The following is a 27,705-nucleotide window of genomic DNA, read 5'->3' as shown; positions in this document are numbered from 1 at the left end:
CACATGCACACTACATCACTTACCTACCAAGCCACCTACGTCATAGGGACTTTCTTAACTCTCGTGTACAACAGCACTGTCTGTAGAAACAGGAAGCGAATGCCAATGCTAGATCTTGGGAAATTTTTTCTTGAAGTAATTTGAGGATTACTTTTCACACACCATGGACCAAGTATGCAGAAATCATACTTCTGATGTGAAATTTTGAATGGTGTTTTAAAGGTAGTGATTGTGATGATGTCCTTTGGCCAAATGCAATTAAGTGTATGGAATTGTGAGAATGTAAAAGACTTTTCTCCAGAGGATCCAACAGATGGTAAGAAATTGAACAAATCAGTGAATTAATTGTGTATGTTCATGATGTTTCAGCTTGGTGCTAGTCCTGCTTCAACTGGGCATTCCAGTAATCCTTTTTTATGAAAGTGAAGTTTTATCTGGTGAGTGCATTGAGCAATATGCTGGTGAATATTCAAGTCTGAGGGATCATATTATTTTAACATATGCCCAGAATAACACGCTTTCTTAAGTAATTTGTAATTTGTAATTTAATATATAAATATAAGTATATATATAGACTTCCAATCCACTTGAAAGTTGAAGGCATATAATGTATTTTATAAACAGATTAAATCTCATGATGAAAAAGATGAAATCTCAGTCAAATACAAGCCGAAGCTGGAACAAATTTAATGTAGTAAATACATATATATATTAGTTTCATGGCAAAGTTTTTTTTGATATTTAGCATTCTTGTACAAACACTATATATCAACTTAGTTGATAGTAAATGGTGGGGAAACCATAACTATTTATTTCTAACATTTCAGTTTACATCATATGTATGTATGTTTATATATATATATATATATTTGTAAAACTAAATTTTCATGTGGCATGTGCAAACTTAGTTTTTATGTAGATACTGTGAAACGTTGCCGTTGTTTTCCACTTGTAGATGGAAATGCTGATGAATGTGTTTGCCGTGATAACTGAAGGATGATGGTACATAGGAACTGTATGCTAATGTTACAGATCAAACTACTTTAGATTCATGCTATAGAGCCAAATGTAAAGTGTGAGGAAAGTAACATAAAAGTCTAGTTCACAATGATCTTTTGTGCAGAACAGAATTATTTTAATTTTAGCTAATTTAATCCTACCTTAACTAGACTAATCAGACTAAGATTTTTATAATTGTTCTCATTTATTTTAGGTTAATGTCAGTGTAGTACCTTAAAACAGTTTGCAAACATTTATTCTCTGTAGCTCCCAATTTCATAATTTATAATCAGCTTTGTATCCCGTTTGATGCTGAATGCCTTCTGCAACAAATCCAAGTAACTTATAACTGTCACTTGTTATATTAATTATAAATTAATATTTCTTTTACCCTCTGAAGCCAAAGCTGCACATATAATATTTAATAATTTAGTCCATACCACAAAGCAAACACAACACTTCACCATTACAAAGATCAACTGGTTAATACTGTTTAAGGAAATAATCACTTTTTACACTGAGAATCTTACAAAACACAATAAAAATGGAGACTCACTAATTGTTAAAACAGATAAAAGACAGTTACCATTAGGCTTTAAAGAGTTAATAAAATTTGGACAGAAGGGATGCTTAAGTGTGGTCTTGTGCCATATTTCATTCAAATCACACTGTTTCATACATACTGTATTGTGTCCCTGCATATTTCAGTTGTAAAGGAAATGAATGAGCAGAAATGTCTATAACAGTTACCATATTAGTCAGCATGGATATGTACTAGAGATATATAAGCTGATTATAGACACTAGAGTCTGCGTTTCTGAAGCAGTAATGCAAATGGGGCATTAGAGAAGATCTGAAGATATAAATTAAAAGCTTGTGAGACTGAGGATACAGCTGGATATGTGTTATGTATGAACACCAATAGGTTTGCATTGGGAGTATCTTCCCCGTGTGTAATAAATATTCTGCCCATTTCACTTACCATCATTACTCATTGTATTAGTATGTGGAGAAGCACGTAAATTATGATGTTTCTCATTCTTCTATGTCATCTCTCTAGGTCCAATTATTATTTTCAGCATTTCATTCTCACACACCCTCTTTGTTCTTTCCCTAGGCTGAGAGATGAAGTAATGGGTAACATTATAGTTTTGTTTTAATCTTTAGATTTTGAAGTGGGAGATGAGAACATTAACAGATTCTGAACTGAATGATAGAAAAAAATTCCTTAAGGTGAAGATGTCTGTCTTTTGGGTTGTGCCATGTAGTCTGGTAGAAGTTTACCATTGTTTCAGATTGTTTCCTCCAAATATTAAAACTTAGACAACAAATAGAAACATCTTTGTATGAACAAAAATCGCAGATGTGTCAGAATTATTCTTGTGTTTTCCAGCACATGGCTCGTGCAACCACTTTTCGTAGTGCCAACAGCACACCATATCTTCAGCCACTTCCGTCACAATTCTGTTTTCAACTTCCTTTGTAGTAGGTGTGCCTCTTTTCCTCAGCTTTCCTTTCATCTTCTTTCCCTGTTTAAATTCTGTGATGTTTTGCTTTTGTCTGTCCAAGCTTGAGGTGATCCTTATATGGCTTAACAGTAAGAAAAATAGCTCTCTGAGTTCCCTTGTTTTTCCATTATTCATAATGTGCTGTAGGTTTTGGAAGGGACAATATTATTTTTTTCTTTGCTGGTGGAAAGCAGCTGTCTATTGTGACATTTGTGGTATGACTTAGATTTTTAAAGCTGGATGCACTACTTTGAACTTCCTATTCTTGTTCTGCTAAATGCATCTCCATTAAAAATGTCATTAGGTATGTTAAGATTTCCACTGGAAATAGTCATTTTCAGAAAATGGACTTCAGTCAGCAGGCCATAGCCCAGTTACCTGTAACTGAGTGACATACGATTTTCTGGGATTTGAATGAAACCATTTGTTGATTGTCTACACTTAGAACGTTTCAGAAGGTTTGAATGTGGGTTATAAGGCCCAATAACTGCAATAAATAGTATGAATCCATTTATACAAGCTGTTTCTACAGCTTCCATTTTCTGTGTATGCATAATGTGTCAATGTAGAACAGGCAACACTTTGTTCTCAGTTGGTTTCACATGATTGGTGAAATGATTTAACCACTTCACTGACTTACAGAGAGGGGTTATTTCTTTGTCTCTTGACAATTGTCCCAAATACTCTCTTTTTTAAAACCTTTTTTTCTCTTGCATTGAAATGCATTCTGGTTCACAAACGCTCATAGTGAGATGTCTCTTCAGGAATGAATAGAACCATTTCTTCCCAGCCATTTTCTTTATTTTGGTTGAATCATTGTTTCAGTTGTTTTGGTTTTTTCAGCAGTTTCAAAGGAAAGTTTTCTTGTGTCAAAACAAAATCATATTTTAAGATGTGTTGAACAAGTTCTTCTTGATTTTATGAGGTTAATTATTGTCCTGGTTGTAGATTGATCTCTTTCAGCAGTCACACATGGCTGTATGTGCACTGCCTTGTGAGTGTTCCTTTAACAGGCATTTGGGGATACCATTCCATCCGAAACATTTATTCAAATCTGTCTTCCCCTCCTTAAACTCAACAACAGCTGTTTGCTTGTCCTCAGGCTGCCACATGCCATATTTTCTCATAGTCATAGGACATTTTAGGAAACTTGTAATGATTCTAATGAACATTAAATAATACCTTAAAATTGGCATAAAGATTTCAATATTTACCTAAAGTGCTGGATTTAAGAACATTTGTTTCAAATATGTTCACAGAAGGGGAGAATTATTACCTTGATTGTCACAATCGTAATGTAGGTGTCCAAAAAGTTACAAGCTACAAGCCAAATATTTTATTTTCACATCACTCAATTCCTAGCTTGGTAACAATAATGCTGTTTCTGAGGGATCTGGGTAATCATTGCAGTTTACGATAAAACTTTTAACTAACAGAAATAACCATGCATTTCCTTCAAAACAGCAGCGGGGCAATTCAAGCACTGTTGCCTTATATGCTACTTTCCCTTCTGCTGTTTACTCTGATACTTCCTTTTTTCTTCTAGATTTTGTTTAATCTTTTCTTAAATTCCTTGGAACTGTGTTTATGAAATGTCTTGTCTTCATCATGTTATGTAAACTAAATTACTTCTGACCTTCAAGTCAGTAGTCAGCAAATGGCATTGTGACTGTACAAAAGATCTCTTAGTTATGTAAATGTACGTTGATTTCTATTTTGAGACATTTATACATGTTCTATTAGAATTAAAAATTGTGGCAACCTCATTATACTATTAAGAATGCAAGTGGAAAACAACATTTGGCCAAAATGTCACATTTATAGCCATGTCTAATTTGATTGATTTTGTTTACTCTGATGTCTCCTCTCCATATCCCAAGAACTTGGTCTGTTTAGATTGCATTGTAAGTTTTTACATTCATTATTTATAATGTAGGAAACCAGTTATATTAATTTATCACAGTGACATCCATCAACACTTGGCCATGATCAGTGTTGTTGGATGTTATTGTGGAAAAATAATTATTAACAAGACACCATATAAATGAATTTGGTTATAATTATTCATTGATCTTCTCACTGTTTCTGAACTGTAAATAGCCTTACACATGAAAATCTCAACCATCATTTACTGTTGATGGTCACTGCACACAGATCTCTTGATCTTTATTGGTCTTCCTTGCCTGTGCTTTCTTATACAGTGGAACCTCAGTATAACTTGGGTACCAGGGGTCAGCTTCACTACCCGTGTTACAAGGGTACAAAGCAGAAACCTTGAGGCTTGCTTTCAGCTCCTGAACTAATGTCGCAACAGCAGTTATTCATGTCCTAAATGGGGTGATGCATGTATAGAGTATGCTCCAGAAATAGGCTGAAGTATCCAACCACAGGCCATCAAGGTACATAAAATTGGCAAGACTTTGGGCCACAACAGTGTGCCAGACAGGGTTCTGAGTTACCTTCCAACACCCACAATAATGTTTCTCACAAAAACGTTTAATGCAGTCATCCACAGGCAGTATGACGTAAAAAATATGTAATGATCAAAGCCAAGGTATAACTGGTCATGTTATATCAAGGTTCCACTGTATTTATCTTGGCCCTTTGATTTGATCTTTAAATTTGCTATATTGGAGCAGTTGGTCAGATGCCATTTCTTTCACTATACTTCCAGTATGTTAAGCACAGGAGGGGATATTTTAATTTCATTGTATTCTACGACAGGATACATGGCAAATGGTTAAGTGATATGAATTGGTGAAGTATTTCAGTCATTCTATGACAGGAGACATGGCGAATGGTTAAGTGATATGAATTGGTGAAGTATTTCAGTCAAGTGTAATGTAATCATTGGATTATTGTTACAAATATCAAAACTGCAATCATGAATGTGTTGAGTCTGTTTGTGGACCTATTTCATTGTTATGTGTAGTGACTTTTATTTTTAAAAGTTTCCTTTTATATGAGCTGCATGAGGCAAACAGGAATTTTTGGTCAGAAACAAATACTGTGTTTCCATCTCGGAATGTCACACAAAAGTTCCAACTCTGCAGAATCTAATCTGGCTTTTAAGTTTATCCTGCTGAGAACTGGTACCAAATGTCAATGTTAATATATAAGCAATAGGTCATGTATGCATGTTTTCATCTCTGAAACTATTAATTGGATTCCAGTGAAATTAAGTACAGGTAACCCTCGATTTACGCCAGGGATGCGTTCCTGGATGAACCGGCGTAAATGGAATCAGCATAAATTGAAACTCTTTTTATAATGTAAATCAATGGGAAGTCAATGACATGTGTTCCTGGCACCCAAACATTGACGAGTAATATAATGGCATTGTATTTAAGTTCTAAAATAATGTAAATAAATTAAAGAGTGTTTAAAAAATATATTTTATACACTTATAATTGGCAGTTAGTTGGTCCCCGCGATTGACTGCGATTCTTTCATGTGATTAATGTGTACAGTCATGTCTGCTGTTATGCGATAGTTGCATTCATGTAAGACGCCGACCTATAGAAAATCGCGTAGTAAAAATAACCCCGGTACCTCCGCAGAGATTAAATTAGCCCTTTGAAAGTTTAATGCGCCAGGAATGAAACTGCATAAGAGAAAACTCACATATGTAAAAGTTTGCATTTCACAAACAGCTCTTACCGATTCATCGATCTCATTGAAGCAAATTCGCATTAATGAAACATACGTAATTGCAGAGGTGACTGTATTTATAATTTTTATTCAAAATCAGCGATGTAAGAATTACGATTTATTATAAGAATCAGTATGAGAACACTGTAAAACGTTATAAATAATAGTACAATTTTTTTTCTTCAATTTTTGACTTTCAGGTTTCAAAAGCGGCGTTATTCTGAAACGGCACAATCGAGGGTTACCTGTATTTCGTTTCTACACCAAAAATTATCAGGCAAATTTATTTTTTGTCTACAGGCCTATTGGTCCAATATAACCCCTGCTTTACATGAAGACCAGATAAAAGTTATCATTTTTATCAAAAGTGGTCTGTTGTACAAAACATTTGTTTCATAACTTAAAACATAGACCTCATGAAAGACTTTAACTTTTATGTGAAACATTTTTTATATATTAATGAAGTACAAGGAAAAAATATTTTCTGGCTATGTAGTATGATATCTACAGTGTGATTAGCTTTACAATGGTCAGTTTTTCTTCTTCTTCCTATTAATGTTTGTGCTAGTGATCCATTCTGAGGCTAAATTGTTAAAGTCCATGTTTCTTTTCTGTGGGTGATCAAGGTATCATTTTGTCACGTTCATAAAATAAAGTTTTACATAACTGTTGACAAGGGGGCATCAAGATTTGTATCCAAAATAAATTAGCATAAAGGTCAGAGAGGTATTCAGTACCACATATTTAATTTTTAAGCTGTGTGTAAATTTGAGTGTTTCTTTCCACTCTTGTTTTAAAAATTGGGATTTTTATACGCATTCTTGTTTCTGAAAGTATTGATATTCATTAATAGAACTGTTTGGAGGCATACATATTGAGAAACAAACTTTGGAGTGGAGATTTTGTTGCCATTATTGCTACTCATGTTTGTTTTTAGTATGTTATTTAGCCAAATATGATTTAACTTACTTCAGTCACTTTAAAATTGGAAAATAACTGGGGAAGTGAGTGTTAGTAGTTTTGTGTCGTATGCTTAAGTAATGAGTGTGGATGAACTTTGGAACAGACGTGTGTGAAGCAGTTTGATTGGTTTTGATCTTATGTTGAAATGTATATGAAGCTTCATGAGATTCAAAATACATGGATTAAAAATGTGGTATATCTGGAAGTAGAAAATATTATAAATTATAAATATGAGGTTGCATTTCATTGGTGTGCACATGTTGAAGGGAGATTTAAAAATACAAATTTTATTTTATTTATAAGCTAGACTTTAGACTGAAATGCAAAGGTACCGTTTGTTTAGAATTACCTGAATACAAATTAAAGAATAAATGATCAACTTTGTGTTATAGCCATGTGTAGGAACATTACACTAGCCTTCATGTGTGCAGTATTGGCTCTCAGCAAGTTTAAAAAATATTTCTTTGTACAGTTTATTTTTACTCTTTTCTTTGATTTGTAGTCATTGTGATAGATGATGTGACAGTGTGTTCACCCTTTAAATATATGCTTATTATATATGAAGTAAGTAAATTGAGTGTATTTACAAAATATTTTAAGCAAGAAAATTTGTGATACATTTAACATTGAGGATTATTTTAGTTATTATTGTTTAGGCCATATAGAATTGTAGGACTAGTCAAGTATCTCTGGTTAGTTTACAGTTCATTTATTGACTTTTAATTAAAAATAACTTGTTCCTAGTGCCAGGATCATAAATGAGATGCACTGTATCTTATTGTTATGAAGTATTTTGTTTTTCAAACATTTGGACAAATTCTTGTCTCCATATATGTGGTCATTGGCACACCCAGTGATTTTATGTTACATCATGTCCCCATGTCATGTCATGTTGAAAAGATTGGTCCAAATTATAATATACATTGTCTGTTTCATTTTTGTGAATGGCAATTGGCTTGCCAACCAAAATTATTTTTGATAAGTATTGTTATATGTTCAGAACTACATTAATTTTAACTCAAAAAACAGTTTGTTACAAATTACTGTTGTATGAATTTGATTAAAATAACAGTTGGTAACTGGTAGCAGACTAAAATGTTGCCACATATGATAAGGAAGTCACATGCATATATTTACATTATGTGAAGCAGTGGAGTTGTTATTTTAAACTCAAGTGTTATGTATTTTATTTAGTATTTTTATAAAGAATTTATTATCCAGATTATTGGATGGAAAAGAGAGCATGGATAATCCAAAATTATTACAACCATGAGAACCTTAAATCCTACAAAATAATCTTATCTTTTACTTACACAAATGTTGCTTAGTGAACTACTTACGCTAGTGTCATGATTATAACTGCAGCAGTAGCACAGCACAGATTCATGGCATGTACTTCACGTCCCTACCAGAGAAAGGATGCCATAAAGACCAGTAATAGAGAGATGAAAGCATGGTACTTATTCAGCTACTTTCAGTAAATTTAATAATTAATGAAAATTAAAGAAAGACTTATCAGGATAGTGAATGGATTAGGCACAGGTCCCCCACAGATATTTTTAAATAAAAGTCACTTTCATATTTAGTTGTTGCAAATATTGTTTCATAATTGACAGTATATGCAAGGAGTAGTTGTGAACTTTGTGAATACAGTGCTTTTAAAGTTACAAAGCATTTTCTAATGTTAAGAATATGTTATTACGTGCAATCATAATAGTAAAGTCTACTGTATGTAAATGACACAAAACACAGTGACATTGTTTGATCATTTATTCTAGCAGTTTTAAAAATGCTTGTGGAAATAAACACCAATGAATGTGCTGCAGATATATTTGTGGCCTTGAAATAATGGAAGAAAAATACACCATACTGTGATAGCTTATTCCTACTTGTTTTGGTCCATCCATGCATATTTAAACTATTGTGTAATGTGAATAAAGTTATGTGTATCAGCTGTTCAGAAAATAACAAGCAACTTATAGCAGTTACAGCTTATGCATATGACATGCTGTTTCAAAATTAAATATTTTGTGTAATAATTACTTTTAATGATGGTAAGTTATGTAGATTAAATGACAGTAGGGTGTGTGGAAGGCAGGCAGTAGCAAAAGACTGACAAGCTCGTTTCTGCATAATTATTTTTTGATGCAGTTCCATAAGAACAACATATATGGTTTAAAATCATGTATGACTTCCATTGTTAATATAAATTACATGGTGAATCCTCTCTTAGCAGTTAATTACTGTTTGCATTTGTGTCTGTAAGGAAGTTGGTTCACTGTGTAATAAAATTCATTATGATAATGGAAAAAGTTAATGATGTATCTAGTAGATCTATATTTAATTTCCATTATTCAACATAAAACTTCAGGGATACATTTATATCTTTCATTTGTGTTGTAACCAGCAGATCTGTCCATGGAAAGTAAGCTCACAATATTTGAATCAGCTGCCCCAACTAAAGGAACAGTGTTATTTGTATGGACTATCCAAAATTTTAAGAAATTTAATCCTTTTATATGTGATGAATTTTGATGTTTTACAATATAAAAACATGTTCTCATCTGTGCTCTTGTCTATCCAAACCCCTAGCTTCTGCAGCATTTTAAATAGAAAGGGAAAGTAGTCTGTAACAGTAACCTGGTTCATTGCACCTGGATTATAGTCATTACCCTAATAAACAGTGAAACTTGTCAAAATCGGCACCTACTGAGTGAACAGCTATGCAGACTTTGAATACACCTTTTGTTATTCAAGTATGTGCTGAACCTATCCACATAGAAATCATTCATTGTTAAAGTTTATAATCGTAGGAAGTATAAAGCTTCATAAATATGTTTAATGGAAGGAAAATACTGGTAAGAAGTTTGTGGTTTCATTAGTATTTATTTGATGTAGACTTTACATTTTTAAATAATTATACATTTCTTGATTTAGAGGTAGCCACAAAGAAAGAACAGCCGCCATGACTACATATTTATATATATTTTATTAAATATTTTTATGTGGACCCTTGTGCTGGGTTCCGTGATATGCCTTGAAAAGCTTTTGATATAACTTCCATTTATGTTCCACTTTTAAAAATACCACGTGGCTTCAGTTCATCAATGACTGTATAGTGGACTCTCCTTTAACCATCATTATTTTTATCCCAACTGTCTTATATCTGGTAAACCCTGAATTCCCAAAATGATGAAATAGTTCTTCATAAATATATTTAGTCTTGTTTCTGATGGCCTCCAGTATGTCATTTTGCTTTTTAGTTTGTTTAATATTGTATGTATGCTCTTGTTTTTTAAAAATGAGTTTTTTTATAATTCATAAATCATTGTTCTGATTAGTAAATGCCATTGATGACTTTTCAATATTTGCTGCAATTTATTATTTTTTTTTGTTTTTTTACTGTTTGTCCAATGGAAGAACATAACTCCAGACTGACCAGCACTTTGATAACCACCCTAGCAGTCCCATTTCTGCCACTTAAGTGGGAGTCCATTTTACTTTCATATACTTGCAATAAAACATTTTATACATTCATTCTGCAAATGTATTGTCAAGGAGAGTGATAATGTGATGGATCGGCTAGGTTTTGATTATTATATATAAATGAGAAGTTGGGTTGCAAACTGTTATGGAAACGATTTTTATTCGTTCAGAAAATTGTTACTATTAACATTTCTGGAACTACAATATAGTTCTCCCATAGATACTAGTTTTAGTTGTGCAAGGCACTGAGTTTCTGTTTATATAGAATAAGTTTTGAATCTTTCTTGTCTAATGGTACAGTACAGTTAAAAACAGAATTGACAGTGAAAGAAATGTTATTATATAAAACAATGATAAATTATTTCTTCTGTAGGGAATGTTATGGATTCCACACTTGACTATTTGTTTTGTAGGGAGCACAACATCTATATCAATAGCAGAGATTAAACTTTGTAGAGTTTGTGGCATAAATGACCATACTTCAAGTAGGCTTAGTTTGATGAGACCTAGGAACATAATTAGGATGGTTGGTCTCACCTAAGATTTGAACCTACTAACTTCTAAGTATAGACTAGAAACTTCATAATTTTACAGTCAACTCATACAGGTATTGGTATGACCAACACATGCCTTGATTGACACTAAAATTGTTTCAGGCATTGGCCTGTGGGTATAAAATGAGATGAGATGCAGTTTCCTGCATATGAGGTTATAATTACTGATCATACTTTTCTCATTCCACACTTTGTAATCCAATATACCATCATTAAGTAAACCAATAAACAAATAGTAACCTCATTATAAAGATTCTTCAATTCTGTATTTCTAAATAAATGAGAAAGTGGAAATATGAGTAACTACAAGTATGTTTAAACAATCAGTATGTATTTCAAATGTTGAACAATATTATACTACAAACATTGTGATGTATTTGCCATCAGTCCGTGATGTATTTTCTCTTGAAGTCCTAATGAGATCTTGCATTGCTAAAACTATTTGTGATTTTCTCAGTGCTAATTGAATGCCAGGTAGAATATGAATTACCTGTAAATAATACCTGATAATATTTTTATACTCCAACATGTAATTTGCAATTTCTTCTGTTCATTCAAAGCTACTGATGCTTTGCCATTTTCACAGGTTGTGTAATATTGATCAAAGTTAACTAAGCTTTAAATGTTTGGCACATATGAAAGCCAGTGCTGTGTTGTAAATTCAGAAGGTACCCACTGTTTATATGTCTTGTTTTGTTGTATGGTGTACAATACCATGACCACAGTTTCTCTGCCATACACTTATAAGATATCAGCAACAAGCTCATGTGTATAAAGAGTCGTAACAGAGTGCTGTGTCCCGCGCCCGTAGCCGCTTGGTCTGAGGCATCATGCTTTGGACCGGTGATACAGAATGTGCGCTGGTTCAAGTCTTGGGGAAAGAAATTTCTCATGAGATTTTCGACCGGTGCCAACCCAGCATCGTGAGGAAATTGGGGAGCTACAATGGGTAGCGTAATCCGGTCATGAAAACTAGCAATGGCTGGGGGTTCGTCGTGCTGACCACACGTCACCCTATATCTGGTTGGATGATCATTCACTTCTGCTTAGGCATGTGAACGTGAGGCCAGCAGCCAGCTAGTCGGCTTTGGCTCTCAGAGGGCTGTTACGCCACGGATTATTTAACGGCGCTGTGGTTGTTGGAACAGGTTAACTTCTTAGCGACATAAATCACAGACTTTATAGTTCACATTCAAAATATAAACATTTACATTGCATGTGGCAAATGTTAATTTTGCCACTTTTCATAATTTCACATTTGTCACCCCAAGTAATTTGTCATATTTTTAAATATATAATTTTATAATTATGAAGTATACCAGTTCCTGTTCTATAAAGGCATTTTCTCTAAAATTATTTTCTTGGAATGGAATAAACTTTAGATTTTGTACAGTAAATTTCCACAGATGAAAATTCTTAACAGGTCAGATGTTCATGTGTAAAGCCAGAAAATCTCAATGGACTTTTCAGTGAAAGTGTAAGGCAACTAAGACTTTTTAATATCTCAAAAATTTGAAGATCTTACATTGAATTAAAAAAAAATTATATTGTCCCATGGAACAGAACACTAACACACACACAGTACATGATATTGTTTAAAGCTGGCCAATTGAGATTTCATAGTCAGATGTTTTGACCTCTGTTGAAAATTAAGAATAAGAATTTGACAGAAAATAGTCTTTTCGTTGTTTGTTTTATTTCATTTTCTTTTTATATATTGTGCTTCGTACAATTGTTTGAGAAGGAGCATTCATTTCTCAAAATGGTAAAGAATTATATGTATTGTAAGTGGTTATTAACTTTGCTCTAAAACTTGTTAACTGCCTACAAGACTATGCTATGTCACAACTCAGAAGACCACAATTGTTCTGGCATGAAGGATATCAACACTGCTACTTGTAACAATCATGACATTTTTTTCTTTAAATTCAGCATTATAAGATATCTGGAATGGTCCAAATTGAGTTTTTCTTATCAAACATTCAAAGAACTGTATCTTTTTGTTATTCAAAATACAGATTTTATTTATGTATGTATTTTTGTGATACTACATTTAACTGCAGATACCAAAGAAAAGAAAACTTTTAATGTGTTCTCATTTATGATGGTGTTAAACAGATCATAATCAAATATGTGACCTTTGTGTGTGGTGATCTAAACTTTATATTGGTATGTTACATGCTTTCATTTCAGTAATGATATAATCAGAGGCAAAACCTTTCCACTTTGTGTGAATATTTGATTGCCACCTTTTCTAGTCAGTCAGCTGTGGCAGTAGTGAAATTACAGGTAGCCCTCAATGTACGCCAGGGATGCGTTGAAATTTTTTTATAATGTTAATCAATGGGAAGTCAATGACATGCGTTCCCAACACCCAAACATTGACGAGTAATATAATGGCATTACATTTAAATCTCTGAAATAACGTACATAAAATAAAGGGAATTTAAAAAATATATTTTATACTCTTACAATCGGCAATTCGTTGGTCCCCGTGATTTACTGCGATTCTTTCATGTGATTGGTGCGTAGTCATCTCTGCTGCTATGCGATAGTTGCATTCATGTCAGACGCTGACCTATAGAAAATTGCGTAGTAAAAATAACCCCGGTATCTCCGCAGAGATTAAATTAGTCCTTTGAAAGTTTAAAGCGCCTGGAATGAAATTGCATAAGAGCAAATTCGCATATGCAAAAGTTTGCATTTCACAAACAGATTTTACCGATTCATCGATCTCATTGGAGCAAATTCGCGTTAACGAAACATACGTAATTGCAGAGGTGACTGTATTTACAATTTTTATTCAAAATCAGCGATCTAAGAATTACGATTTAGTGTAAGAATCAGTACGAGAAACACTGTAAAACGTTATAAATAATAGTAAAATACATTTTTTTACTTTTTGACTTGCTGGTTTCAAAATCGGCATAAATCGAGGGCTACCTGTACAGCAGTATCATAGAGTAAAGTTTACTTAACTGCATTACAGGAGATGCTGCAGATGTTTTAAATTGGCTTGGATACATTCCCTACACCAGATTCTTGCTACATATAGAGTTATATACACACACACAGAGTGTCCCAGGAGGAAAGGTTAATATTCTGGGAGGTCATTCTAAGCAAAAAAGTGTGTGTGTGTACATGTGTCCTATTCCGAAGGGGTTCCAAATACAGCTATTTCACTGTACAGTACTTTGGATTTGGCGCCCAATATTGTTCTTCCCTATTGGATGCTATCACCCGCATAAACGAACGTCAAGATGCACTCAAACGAGTTGCAAAGTGGAATTTTCGAAAATGTATTATACTAGCAAAACTGTACAAATTTTGTCACTTGAACAATAAATACCGGTATTAGAAACAGTACGTAATATCTCTTTCTTATCAACAATTTTGCAACTGTACAGTGAAACCTTTCAGTCAATTCATAATTGCAGTATCCGATCTAGGTCCAACTCAATGGGTTTACGTGCAACGTACATTTGTGACATCTATCCGCAGCGCTGTTGAGTTACTTGAACAGAGTACATGATAATAACGAAAGATGTTGCTAGAGACATTGTCATCTGTGGGTCTATCCCTGCGCTATTGAGGGAGTGTGAGCATAGATTTCGTTGTGCTTCGATATATATCGATCCGTTTCGTTACTCAAATGTCGTAGTATTGCTTAAAATAGCTGATTTAACTTCTATTACGTTTATCACGTAGCGTTGTTATACTTATAGTTGTAGGTGTTAATCCATGCAGTGGGTGGTCTTGTTCGTGTTTTAAGTTGGTTGTAACAAAGCACTCCGTGTTCGTGGTGGTGGCCGTCAAATATACAATCTTGTGAAGGATGACAATGGGAGATGAGACACCAGTAACATCACTTGTTCTTCCTGTATTAATACGCCCTATTTTATCCCAGGTAATGGCGAAAATGTTTGTTGTGAGTCTTATGTTTGTAGAACAAGACAGGATTTTAAATACTTTGCATATTTATTTTGTATATTTGAGACATGTCAAAGATTATTTTCTTGTAATATAGTTGTTAGAAATTCAGAATATAGGTCTTTCGAAATTGGAGTTGTATTCCACACACCATCACCTAAACGAATTTGTACCCTGCGTAGCATATTATATAATGTACGTTTTTCATTAAGAACCCCAACCATGATAATTGTAATTAATAACTAAAACTGCTTTTGCATGGGTAGGAGTTTGGGATAGCTCAGGGTGTCACATGGGGCATGGGCAATTGATGGATTTAAATGTGGCAGTAAGCAATTATTTCTAGACCAACTTCCTTGCTAGCATGTAATAGAGATTCTGTGTTCTCTTATAATATTTATATTTTCTACCAATAAATTAACATCTTCATAATAGACCAGAAGCTGATGTCTCCAGTTCTATTCCAGTCCATTTGTTTTGTAGGACCCTCCTGATTTGTCCTTCTAAAGATAAGTTTCAGACCATTCTGAATAGGAAATGCATCAAACAGTTGTTTACCTATACAAAATTTACTATACGTTTAATTTAAATACATTTTGCAGTACTTGCCTAACCAGTGTCATCAGTGTACCAAATTCAGTGATAATGTTATACAGTGCTTCGCTCCTAACTAAACCATAGGCTTTCTTGAGTATAGAAGTAGCTAATATAGTCTTACTATACTCTCATATTTCTCCAGTATCTGATAAATGCTGGCTATCTGATCAGTAGTTGATTGATTAGATCAAAATCCACGCTGTTGATTCCCAATAATTTCTTCTTTGTTTAGTTAACTTTCACTTAAGAATTCTGGATAAAATTTTAAATGTAGTTAATTACCGTGATTATTGGTAATTACAGTAATAGATTCCTTCCAACTTTGATTTTGCAGCCACTGTGCATACACATTACAGAAACCATAAAGATAAGGAAATGTAATATTTGTTGACAGTTGTGGAAAACTTAGATGATGATGATGTGGATATCAATAGAGCTTGAGAAACCGTTAGAAAGAATATCAAAATTTCAGCCAAAGAGAGTCTAGGTTATTATAAATTGAAGCAACATAAGGCATGGTTTGACGAAGGATGTTTAAAACTATTAGAACAAAGAAAGTAGACCAAATTGCAGTGGTTACAGGATCCAAGCCAAATAAATGAATATAATCTGAACATTGTATGATGAGAAGCTAGTAAACTATACAAAACTATAATTTTGCCTGTAGTTTTGTATGGGTGTGAAACTTGGTCTCTGACATTAAGAGAGGAACATAGACTGAGGGTGTTTGAGAACAGGTTGCTGAGGTGACTGTATGGACCGAAGGGGGATTCATTACTAGGAGGCTGGAGAAAGTTGCATAATGAGGAGTATCATAAGTTTTACTCTTCACCAAATGTAATTATACTGATCAAGTCAAGGAGGATAAGATAGGTAAGGCATGTAGCCTGCATGGGAGAGAAGAAGAATGCATACAGGGTTCTGGTAGGTAAACCAAAAGGAAGGAGGCCTAGACATAGGTTGGAGGATAATATTAAAATGTATCTTAGAGAAAAAGGATGGGTTGGTATGGACTGGATTCATCTGGCTCAGGATAGGGACCAGTGGTGGGCTCTTATGAACATGGTAATGAACCTTCAGGTTCCATAAAATGTGGGGAGTTTCTTGAGTGGCTGAGTGACTGTTGGCTTCTTAGGAAGGACTTGGCTCCATGGAGTAAGGAAGTAATGTTTGTTCACATGGTTATATCTAGAAACTAGTTGTATTAGTTGTTATAGTGAAATTGACAATGTTGCAGCTGGAAAGACGTGATGTTGCTGCTTCACAAACCCTTCGAGCTGCTCTTTCAAAAGTTGAAGCTGCACATCCTGGTTTTACTTATGATTTGGTGGTTGGAATCATGAGGCGTGGAGACCTCAGTGTCAATATGAATGAAAGTGTCCTAAGGCTACAGGGCACTACATCTGAATCAGATGGTGAGTTACACATAGCTTATTTTGACTTCCTCTTTCTTATTCTGTATATTCTACTATTTCCTTTTCTTTATTTTACTTTTGGATTTTACCAGGCCAGAAGAAGGGGGATGTAAGAAGTGACAATTTGGAATTAGTGTGTGCCTACAGCAAAGAACATATAATCAGTCTAGACACTTTTCTGAAAAGATAAAGGTTCCTCAAAGGAGACGGTGTTTTACTAAATATATTCAAAAATCTACATATGTCATTTGCAGCACTGGTGCACCTAGCTGAAGGTCTATGTTATAGCGCACTATGCATGGTCCTGAATCTTATTTGTTAGGAGTTCTGCCTTCTTTTGTGGAAACTGTAATTACAGACTGGTGTTTGTAAATCCATATAATTCACACAGAATGCATCATAACTCTGAACAAAGTTTAGCGTCAGACTTGGCATGAGATTGATGCTGCCGTTAGACATGTTGCTGCCACTTTCATACTGAGGTTATAACTTATTGAACAATCTTTGTAGATGTCCAGTAAATGCTTATTGCTGAATGACTTTATCTGAAATTTAATTTTCTTCTGTGAAGTGTTAATGCTAAAAATCCCGGTTCTAATTATATGTTACTTAGTATTTTGTGTAGTGTCTGAAATGAGTACATGCATATTGATAACCATAGCTGATTTTTTTGTGTTTTCAGTCGTGGAATACCGTTTGAGTAGGTCAGAAGATGCATTTCAGGAGTTAAACAGAAAATCATCTGCATTGAAGAGGATTCTGAGCAGGATTCCAGATGAAATAATAGATAGAAAAACATTTCTAGAAACAATCAAGTATGTCTTCTTTTGTGTTACTTTATCACATATTTTATTTTTGGATTTACAGTTATAAAATAAAGTTTGTTCTCTTTAGGGAGATAGCAAGTGCAATTAAGAAATTGCTAGATGCTGTGAATGAGGTGGCAGGCTTCATTCCCGGAACCACTGGTAAACAGGCTTTGGAGCAGCGGAAGCGCGAGTTTGTCAAGTTCTCAAAACGTTTCAGCAACACTTTGAAGGAGTACTTCAAAGAGGGACAGTAAGACCAAATTATGAATCTATTATTTATTGGAAGGCAAATGGGAGATTTGGGATTGATAAAGATTAAGGCATTCTAAGCAAATAATTTCTATAATTTTGTGTGGCAAGAACGTGGATTGTTTCAAAGCTGGACTTCATAGTGTTGTTTTCACACACACACACCCTCTGACACTTACTGCAACAGACACAATTTCTTTCACTATGGTCCTTTCATTCCACGTAACCTTGACATCAGTCACTGTACCTTTCACTCACTTGCTCTATGTAGCAGTTCTTGAGAAGCAGTCATTAAGCTGGTGAGTTTATCATATTCATGAGATTGCAGCCCTGGAACCTGCCCTTTAAATTTTGAATCCAGCCCACACCTTTTTAATAGTATCCTCCCATGTATACCTAGGTCTCCTGGGTGATCTCTTCCCTTCTGGGTTTATGGCTAAAATCTTGTAAGTATTTCTCTTCTGGTATTTGGTGAAGAGTATAAATTATGGAAATAATTTTGCATAACATTTAACCTGTACTGTTCTATGCTTTTGTTTCTGTCCAGCTCTTCCAGCCAAATGTAGAATAATACTTTAAAACAGGCCTTAAACACTACCTTCCACATCTTTCTCTGCATTTCATTGTATAAGCAAGTGTTATTAGGTAAACCATGAACCAAGCAATGTAGGAACTCCATGTTTGGCTATGTAGTATTTTACATTAAATAAATTTCTTTCTGTAGATGGCGTGCCTGAATTAAGGAAAAACTCTCCTATAATTGTTTGGTATAGTTAGTACAGTTTCAGTATAATGTTCTTCTCAAGTATGATACGAGCAGTGATCCATTATATTTCACTATAACTAGTTGCAGTCTTTATTAAAATATGCTGTAGTTAATAGTGTAGTTTCAGTTTTAATTTTCAAAAACTTCATTTGAAGAAATTTTAGGAATACTTTTTAAAATTGTACTTCATGATGTGAGTAAATATACAGTATTACAGACAGTATGTCTCAGTCAGTGTATGTAAGGTGCAGTACTTGTTTGCTTGTCTTTCAGAGCGAATGCAGTGTTTGTAAGTGCCCTTTATCTCATTCATCAGACCAACATGATAATGGTTACAGTGAAGAGCAAATGTGAGTGATGAGGACTGCACGGTGGGAGTGGGACTAGATTATATATTGTACATGAATAAATATTTTATTGAACTGATCATATAAATTTTCATGTGTTATATCTCAATCATTCTTATTATGGAAATGTTCTGTAAAGATTAACATTTATATCACAGTTGAATCATGCCACAAAGTAGCATACTTCCAGAAGCACAGTAGAACCTGCTGTTTCTCATGTAATGTACAAAAGTATAATTTATTTGCATTAGTCCTTAGGTCATAGGGTTGCAAAATCTCAGGTTGACAATATCCAAACAGTATATATATAGAGAGTGGACATAAGCCAGTGGATCTGGTGTTACATAATAAAGAGAAACCATGTTAAAGAAACTTAGCAATCAAAGCAAGGAGAACAAATCACTTACCAGGATAAAAGTATGAAATGGATCGAAAGAAATTTATTATTCTGGTAAATAATATTTTCTTTATGTTACTCTGTAAAATGCATAAATAAAAATGTATTTTGCTTCAGAAGTTTCCTTAATTTCCTGAAAAATCCATAAAACATATATGTAATGTATCAGAGGACACAATTTTTTAGGTACTTGTTCGTATTGCCTTGAAAATAGACCCAATTAACAATGTACAGTAGGTAGAATGTCCGTTTCTTCTTAAACTCGGATGCTATTAACATGAAAATCAGCTTCATAATGGCACTAAATAATTTGAATCTGTGTAGTGCTGTTGTAGCTCTGAGAAATTCTTTAAAATAGACTTTGTATCCTAGACAGCTACTTCGGTTTCTTTTTGTTTCAACATATACTTTGTCACCAGAATGCAGCCCTTAAAGCTGACATTTGATTTAATATTGTTATATTGATTTCGTAGTTCTCCTCCATCCTTTCATGAATGGGGTTTGAGCACAGAAGAATTATGTAGATCTTGTCTAAGCAACAGTATTACATCATGAAAGTAAGCTTTAAAACACTGTTTAAATACATCTATTGATTTTCTAATAGCAGAACGTATAAAAAGTAAATTTTAGCCCAGAAAAACAAATTGCCAATGAATCAACTCTACATAAATAATAACTAAAGTCTATCATATGTAAAATATAATTAAATGCATCTATTAATTCAGTACAGACACTTTAAAATATAAGTATCTGAATTCAGGAGAAGTGAAATTACTGCTTTTATTTTGATATGAAAAGACATTCCTTCGTACATTATATTTAAAACTGCACCTTAGTAATTTAAAGTGATTCTTACTGGGAGCAATAAGGGCCCAATTAATCATTGGCAAGTGCAGAAATTGTGTATAATTATGCTGAACGTTAAGAGGTGACATATTACTGAGGCAGTGCTTTTAGTGTTATGATACAGTACACTCAGCTGTGTTGATTTTCATTTGATCTTTACCTTGAAGGAATTGATGTAGGATACTTCATGATCAATAGGAATGAGAGATTACTTTTAAAGCACTTATAACTATACTTGTCGTTAAGATCTATTCAGAAATTAAAGCAAAGCTGTGTCCTGCTCCAGTTCCCACAATCAGTGCTGTCTGCTTGATGTCCATTCCAACTGAAGTAGGAACTTGCACATTTTCATCTGTTCCAGTACCACAGTTACCATGTTCATTCCATCCCCAGCTAACTATTCTTCCTGTATCTGAAAGATGTGGGGAAATGTTAATGTACATTTTAATAAGACACCTATAAACTGTTGTTATATTTATGAAGAAAATAAATCTCAGCATTTTTGTGAAAGCACCTACTTCCTCGCAGGTGTTGCGTTGCCTCTGAGGACGAGCAAAAGCCAAAACATGTAGGACATATAAAATAATAATGTAACCACTGTAACAGTGATAGCTGTGTTTGATGGTTATTAAAATTAACATTACATACTATTGCCCTCTTTAAAAATATTAAACCTTCTTAGAAGACCTGATAATATTAAAAATATGATATACTGTTTTATCTAAAGCATACTGCCTGTTCTGGGTAAATTTGACCATTACATTAATTACAGTTCAGCAATTTATAAACATCCTGCAATTCAGCATAATGAAGTTTAGTACCCAGACAAGAAAAACTAACAATGAACTACACAATATTTCTTGTGATATGTTATTAAATTTTAATGTTTCTGTTATTAACATACTGTACATCAAAATAGAACAAGTTCAAACATACCAAGTACTGCAATGTTATGTTCTGAACCAACTGCCAACTGTTTCACATTTTTTACATTATCCATTACTTGAGGTTTCCAAAAAAGTGGTCGCTGATATTCATGAGACCCAAGCTGTCCATATGTGTTTCTTCCCCAGTTAATTATTTTGCCATCAACTACAAATAAACAGACATTCAGTGTAATTTTGGAAAGGAAGTGGGCAAGCAAGGTAAATGTGAACTATGCAAAGCAGATACTGTTCATCTTCACATCTGTGTATGTCTTGGTTCCTTCTTTGATAAACAGTCTTATCTACTTTACAGATTTCAGTTTTAAAATATATGTATTAATATGAATTGCCTCAAACCTCGTGTTATATACAACTTAAACGAATCCAACCTAACCAACCTGCATAGGATCAAACCCACCACTGCTTAAGGACTCCTCCAGCATTTCTGCATGAGTAAAGAACTTCCATATAACCTCTCCAGGTCTTATCCACGACCACTCGATGAACATGCTAGAAATTCTCCAGCACACAAACCAACATATTGTCAAACAACACAACCTTCTCTAACCGAACCTAAAGAACCTATCCTAACCTAACCAAGGAGTCCTACCAACTGTCTATAGATCAGAGCCAATGAAAAGTTTGGACCCAGCAGATGCTCAAGGCACTGAAGAATGGGTCGTCCAAGTATCCAAGTAAGTTAAAAGAAGTATCTGTTATGAAAGGGAAGGAACTTAGAACTTTTGAGTACAGACTAACTCAGAGCAGGCACCTGTTAGAATAGCAGTGTGTGTCCAGCCAGAGAGGAGTATGCATCCTGCATCAGGTCTCTGTGGGATAAAAATTTCTTTGGGTGTGAAGATGGCTGCATGGAGGCTAGGATCAACACCTAACTGACCATGTTTGTTATTTCCCCATACAAAAATTCTCCTGCTGCATGTCATCACCACTGTGTGTTGCTGACCACAGGCTATACTACAGACATCTGTAACTCCAGGAACTGAAAAAAAATGTGAACTGTTATGCAAACAATTTGAATTGTTACTCCTCAGTTTACTTATAATGTATTGTCCTTCCTCCATTAAACAAAAGTGGCTTATATTATACATGTACATTTTACTTACATTAATGAAAAACTTTGCTTTACATATTAGTATCATGTGAGGCAGTAGATAGGTTCTGTGGGATGGGTTTTAGTCATTTAATCATATTGACTTAGAGAAGAATATAAAGTCTGATTAAGAAATGTTGAGACTGAATTGATATCTTAGATAAATCATACTGTGCAGGGAAGTGGCTGTGATATGTGTTCTATATTTTACTGCATGTCCAAGCACATTAACAGGTCATTTATGACATTAAAAGAAGTTTCATACAAAATTTGTAATCATGATCATAACGATTCACAATACCAAATTCTCTTTGCCCAGCTATAATGATTCATCAGTTATCATTATAAATGTGAAAATGTACTTGATCGCTGGGTGAATATTTTCTATTAGTGACAAAAATGACCATGGAAATTACTTATAAGATAAAAAGGTAAAGCTATCCCACTACACACCATGTAGGTGCTTGAGGGAGAGGAGGTGTAGCTCCTACTCATTCTTAACCTTCGGCACTAGATAGGCGTGAGTGGTCAATGTCAGGCCCTGGCCATGCATTACCCACTGGATAAAATGCTGTGTGGGCCCCAGAGTCAGTCTGGATGCAGAGGCTAGAGGAAAAGTCCTATGACCCTTACTTGTATTTCTATTCATAATTTTGTGCTAGACAGTAAGGGTGCTGCTGTAACTTCAAATACTTGGTGATGTGTTTGGAGTTGCTGAAAGTAAGAATTAAAAGAGTAAAGGATCAGAGTGATCACCATTGGTATGATCATTTTCTTGACTATGACATCTTTGAAAGTTATTAATGGTGTTCACAGAGATATGCATTGTCCTGCACATATTTCTTCCTTTCTAAAAACATGTTAAAAATGAACAATGAGAACGTTAACTGTATGGAGCTAGACTGCATTCAGATAGCAGATAATCAAATGCAGGCATGGTGATGAACCTTCAAACTTCTTCAACAGCAATTATAATTATATAGTATAAAGACTAAATTTCTTGGCTGGAAAATAGTAGTAGGGTGCTCTCATGCTTACTGCTTTCATATCCAAAAGATTTACATCCAGTTGCGGTCGTCTCAGATGCGACTTTGTGCGGTCTTGTAAGTGGTCATCAGCGTTTCAGAGGAATTTGGTGTGACACTCATAAGACCCTCAAATTTTAATGTTCTTATTAATGTGTTACATACTTTCCTGAGGTTGTTCTACTTCAGCAACTGATATTCCATTATTATCTGTCAATCCTAATTGTCCATTCTTCCCATTACCGCACACCATGACCAGGCCATCTGTTGTAAGTATAGCTGAATGCCGCAAGCCTGATGCCACAGTCTTCACATACGGTACTTCTATTTTTAATGGAATACTGGTGAAAGGGGTCTGAAAATGCACTGATTTGTTATACTACATGAAAAATTCTTGAATAGAGAAAACTCAGATATTTACACAACAGTTATACCTTGTAACAGGACAGAAACAAGTATTCTTTTATGTATTCCACAATACAATGCCAATATTTTACATGCTTAAGTACAAGGATTTTTCTTCAATTTGAAACTACAGGTTCTGGCAAAGAGGATTTCTGAAGTTTTCATATGGTTGGAAAAGTTATAAGTTATAGAAATATGAGAGAGATCATTTTCATTATTTATAGCATCAAAATCAGTACAAACTCCAAAAACCCAGATAAAATGTGAAAAGTTCTGTATTAAGATGGTAAAAATATGTTGCTAGAATACTGCTTAAGCCAGAGACCTACATTAAGCAATACTGTATTAAGAGAGGTTCTGTTTAATGAGCAGTGGATTCTAAAATGGGAAATGGCACTTCTTCAGTAGTTTGAGTGGTGTCATATAAATACTAAAAGAGGTTGATTTTGTGGTTTATTGTATGATACTGCCAGTAGCTCAGAGTCAGAGTATATAGCATTGAATTACAGGTCCACTGGCCTGATTGCTGTTGTTAGTCTACAGTGAGCTGAGGTTGCATTGACTGTGCCTGTGAACTTCAATGATGCGTGGGTGTTACAGATTGTAGACCAACAACATCAATCAGGCCAGTGGACATAAAAGCTAAGTACTCAATTGAATACACCAACTCTTGTACAGTTAAAGTCCAGCGAGGTGTTACATAAGTATGTTTTTTTAAAATACATACCTTCTATGCTCTGCAGAAAACCATAGTCTTCTGAATTGATTTATATGAATTAATTTGTTTTGCCATTGATGACGACCTCTTGAAGTCAAAACGTGTTTGGCATTACTTTCCTTTCAAGTGTAAACAGTTTTGTTTGTATGCATGATTTTATACTTCATTGAATAAGATTTAATCCAGGATCTATCAATAACTGATCATGTATTTTATATGATGACAACTTTAAATTTTCCAGCATCTAACACATTAGAATATAGCAAAATTAAATAATCTCTACCACACCTTACATACTAACATGATAATATATAAGCACACTTAAATTAACTGGTGTGATGCATCATACAGCAAAGTAAAGAATAGGATGTTGAAAGTAGTTCTGCTTTTATGATATCTGTGAAATTAAAATTACATATGAAGTTCACCTGCACCAAAAATTTATAATGAATACATTATAACAAAATAATTACCTTTTTCTTTGGTAGTCCCAATTGACAATATGCATTAGACCCCCAAACAAGTAGTTCTCCATTCTTCGTAACTGCTAAGCTAGAATTCCAACCACAAGCAACTTGAATAATGTGGTAGGTATCAAGTAATTTTATTCTCTCAAATACTAAATTTTCTGTGTTCATTTCAAGTCCCAATTGTCCCATAGTGTTTGACCCACAAGCAAACACTTGTCCATACTTATTAACAATCAATGTATGACCACCTCCACCTACAATACTTGTAATGCAACTAAGGTCCAGAGAATCTTCTTTCTCTAGCTCTCCTGGAAGGACACATTGCTCTGACTTGAAGCCTTGTCCCAGTTGACTGTATGTATTAGCCCCCTGAAGAGAAGAACATCCTTTTAGGAATACATGATTCCATAATATTACAGGCACTAATAACATTTAAAAACAATGTCATTTGTTTTGCAGCATATTATTTGTTCCAGTGAAACAGATGCTGCTGCAGAACACAGTACCCTGTTATGAGAAATATTTCTTTTCATTAACATGTTTATCATGGTAAAATGAACAAAAAAGAGTTGTATGCAATGAAAGTGCTCTATTTCAAAACTCATATTTCATATAACTGAAATGGGAAAGGAAATATCTTGGGTCATGGAACTGGGGTGTCAGAATCAGCTCCATGTATCCTCAATGTCTGTCTGCAATTATCATGCTCCACACCCTCTACGTACACACTGACCAGTTATACTACTATTATTATTTATCAACCTGATTAGTAGACTATGATGAGAACTCCATTAATGATGTCTTTGCTAGCCTAAACAAATGGTTCACAGCTAATAAACTCACATTAAATTTTGACAAAACAAGCTTTGTGAAATTTGCTACTAACAGGTTATGATAATAAAACAACTGAAGAAGTATTAACAATTAAATTCATTGGCTTAAAACTTGATAATAACTGAAACTGGAAGAAGCACAAAACTAAATTCAGGATGCCTTGCTATGGGACAGCCACCCACCAATCCTGCATATAAATTCTTTAAAATTAGTTTATCTTCATCATTTCCATTCTGTCATGTCCAATGGAGTTATCTTCTGGGGAAATTCAACAAACACCAAAAGTATTTAAGCCAACATTAAAACATTATCTTTTTACATTATAATAATTTACTTCAATTGAAAATTATTGTAAACGGTCATGACAACCGTGTTGTTATATTTGTGTATTTTATTTGTAATAAGTGTTGGAATTCATATTGTGATGTGCTCCACATATTTGACCTGTGCTATGAAGGTTCTATGAAATGTAAATATTGTTGTTTTGTAACAGAGGCTGGAAACTTCATAATGAGGAGCTTCATAATTTGTACTCCACTTAATATGATTGTGTTGATCAAATCAAGGATGAGATGGGTAGAGGATGTAGCATATATAAAACATTAGAAAATATGGAGAAGAACCATCTTTACATGTTACATGTTTATTCCTGGGGCATGGATTAAAACGGTATAAGTTCGTGTGAATTTGGACCGATATGGATCAGTCACTAGTCACGGTTCATGACAAGGTTCAAGTAAATCTTCGGGACAAGTAAAGCGAAGCATTTATTAGATTCTCAAGAATTCTGATTCAGAGCTGAGATCATTTTCGTCGTATTTCCCAACGCTGCATGAATATTTACAAGTTTGCAACCCTGAGCAATAAAAGTGGACGTCACACTTATTGCGTTTTCTACATTAGTTATTCATTGCTACTTTGTAAAAAGGAATCGGTTATTTTGTATGTTATTTTTAAGGCTTATATTTATATACAATTAAAAATCAGGGGCCACAGATTATTATCACTGGCGCCCTTCCGCTTGGCACGTGAATAGACAAATCTGCTTTAAAATCACTGCATTTCTATAAAACCCACATCACTCAAATTTAGCAAATTATATATTTTCTGCATTTATTGGTACGCTTCAAGATAACGATGATTTCACGGACAATGGCTTTCGAGATGTAAGTCATACATATAAAAACTATACATACCCAGGAAAGCAATTTCATATTCGAACAAAAACCCCTACGTAATTTCCATATGTTTCCTAGCGTTTCTGTGGCCGCATGGTTACCAGAGATACTGTTTTCACAGTATTGCCATTTTCTTAATTTTCTATTTTTTCTCTTCCACTTGGTCCTATATAACATGAAAGAAAACCATCTGTTGGTTTGTTGCCGCCGTGCAGTCTGGTAGAAGTTATCGACGTTTCAGATGTGCTTGTTGCCTCCATAATCAGAACGGATAGTGACAGCAAGCACCTGTGAAACGTCGGTAATCTTATACGAGATTACTTGGCGCAACAACCCAGAAGACAGCCATCTTCATACGTGCTACCATAAGAACCTGAAATTTCATATATATTACATGCTTTACATTTGTGATTTAAAGCCTTTATTTTGGACTAGGCCAGATATCAAGTGATAAACAGAGCACGGGCTTGTCGGTAGTACCTGTGGGCATAGATTAATACCAACTTAATATTTACTCTGCC

At 34.2% G+C, this 27,705-nt stretch overlaps 4 protein-coding genes across 7 annotated transcripts in view; 3 read left to right on the top strand and 1 right to left on the bottom strand.

The window, feature by feature from the left end:
* drongo (Arf GTPase activating protein drongo) overlaps positions 1 to 14,527 on the top strand; it is a 32,569-nt gene extending 18,042 nt beyond the window's left edge. For all 3 annotated transcript variants that reach the window (XM_022071985.2, XM_022071987.2, XM_022071986.2), the window contains one exon: positions 370 to 14,527. In XM_022071985.2, coding sequence (XP_021927677.1) covers positions 370 to 420 — 51 coding nt within the window. In that variant the 3' untranslated portion in view covers positions 421 to 14,527. The remainder of the gene's footprint in view (positions 1 to 369) is intronic.
* A 237-nt stretch (positions 14,528 to 14,764) lies between these two features.
* Ccm3 (programmed cell death protein 10 Ccm3) lies at positions 14,765 to 19,790 on the top strand. Its single transcript, XM_022072095.2, has 5 exons — positions 14,765 to 15,068; positions 16,926 to 17,103; positions 17,786 to 17,918; positions 17,998 to 18,162; positions 19,201 to 19,790. The coding sequence occupies exons 1-5, from the start codon at positions 14,997 to 14,999 to the stop codon at positions 19,283 to 19,285; spliced, it is 633 nt and encodes a 210-aa protein (XP_021927787.1). The 5' UTR covers positions 14,765 to 14,996; the 3' UTR covers positions 19,286 to 19,790.
* On the bottom strand, positions 19,359 to 27,479 carry LOC110833702 (secretion-regulating guanine nucleotide exchange factor). 2 transcript variants are annotated; one of them, XM_022072093.2, is made up of 6 exons: positions 27,203 to 27,469; positions 25,176 to 25,541; positions 23,745 to 23,934; positions 22,216 to 22,443; positions 21,454 to 21,609; positions 19,359 to 20,929 (listed from the first exon to the last, which is right to left on the bottom strand). In XM_022072093.2, the coding sequence occupies exons 1-6, from the start codon at positions 27,359 to 27,361 to the stop codon at positions 20,766 to 20,768; spliced, it is 1,263 nt and encodes a 420-aa protein (XP_021927785.1). In that variant the 5' UTR covers positions 27,362 to 27,469; the 3' UTR covers positions 19,359 to 20,765. The 2 variants fall into 2 exon arrangements, with proteins under 2 accessions (XP_021927785.1, XP_021927786.1); XM_022072094.2 differs by lacking the exon at positions 22,216 to 22,443 and having other exon boundaries at positions 27,203 to 27,479.
* The window catches only part of mEFG1 (mitochondrial translation elongation factor G 1), a 19,620-nt gene continuing 18,829 nt past the window's right edge, over positions 26,915 to 27,705 (top strand). The window contains exon 1 of the mRNA XM_022072092.2: positions 26,915 to 27,172. The gene's annotated coding sequence lies outside the window, so the exon portion shown is untranslated. The remainder of the gene's footprint in view (positions 27,173 to 27,705) is intronic.

Source organism: Zootermopsis nevadensis, unplaced genomic scaffold (genome assembly GCF_977971745.1).
Source record: "Zootermopsis nevadensis isolate Lab colony 2312 unplaced genomic scaffold, Znev_1.0 Znev_ptg000002l, whole genome shotgun sequence".
Taxonomy (NCBI): Eukaryota; Metazoa; Arthropoda; class Insecta; order Blattodea; family Termopsidae; genus Zootermopsis; species Zootermopsis nevadensis.
The sequence above is the reverse complement of the archived record's forward strand: the minus strand, read 5'-3'. Positions and strand labels throughout refer to the sequence as shown.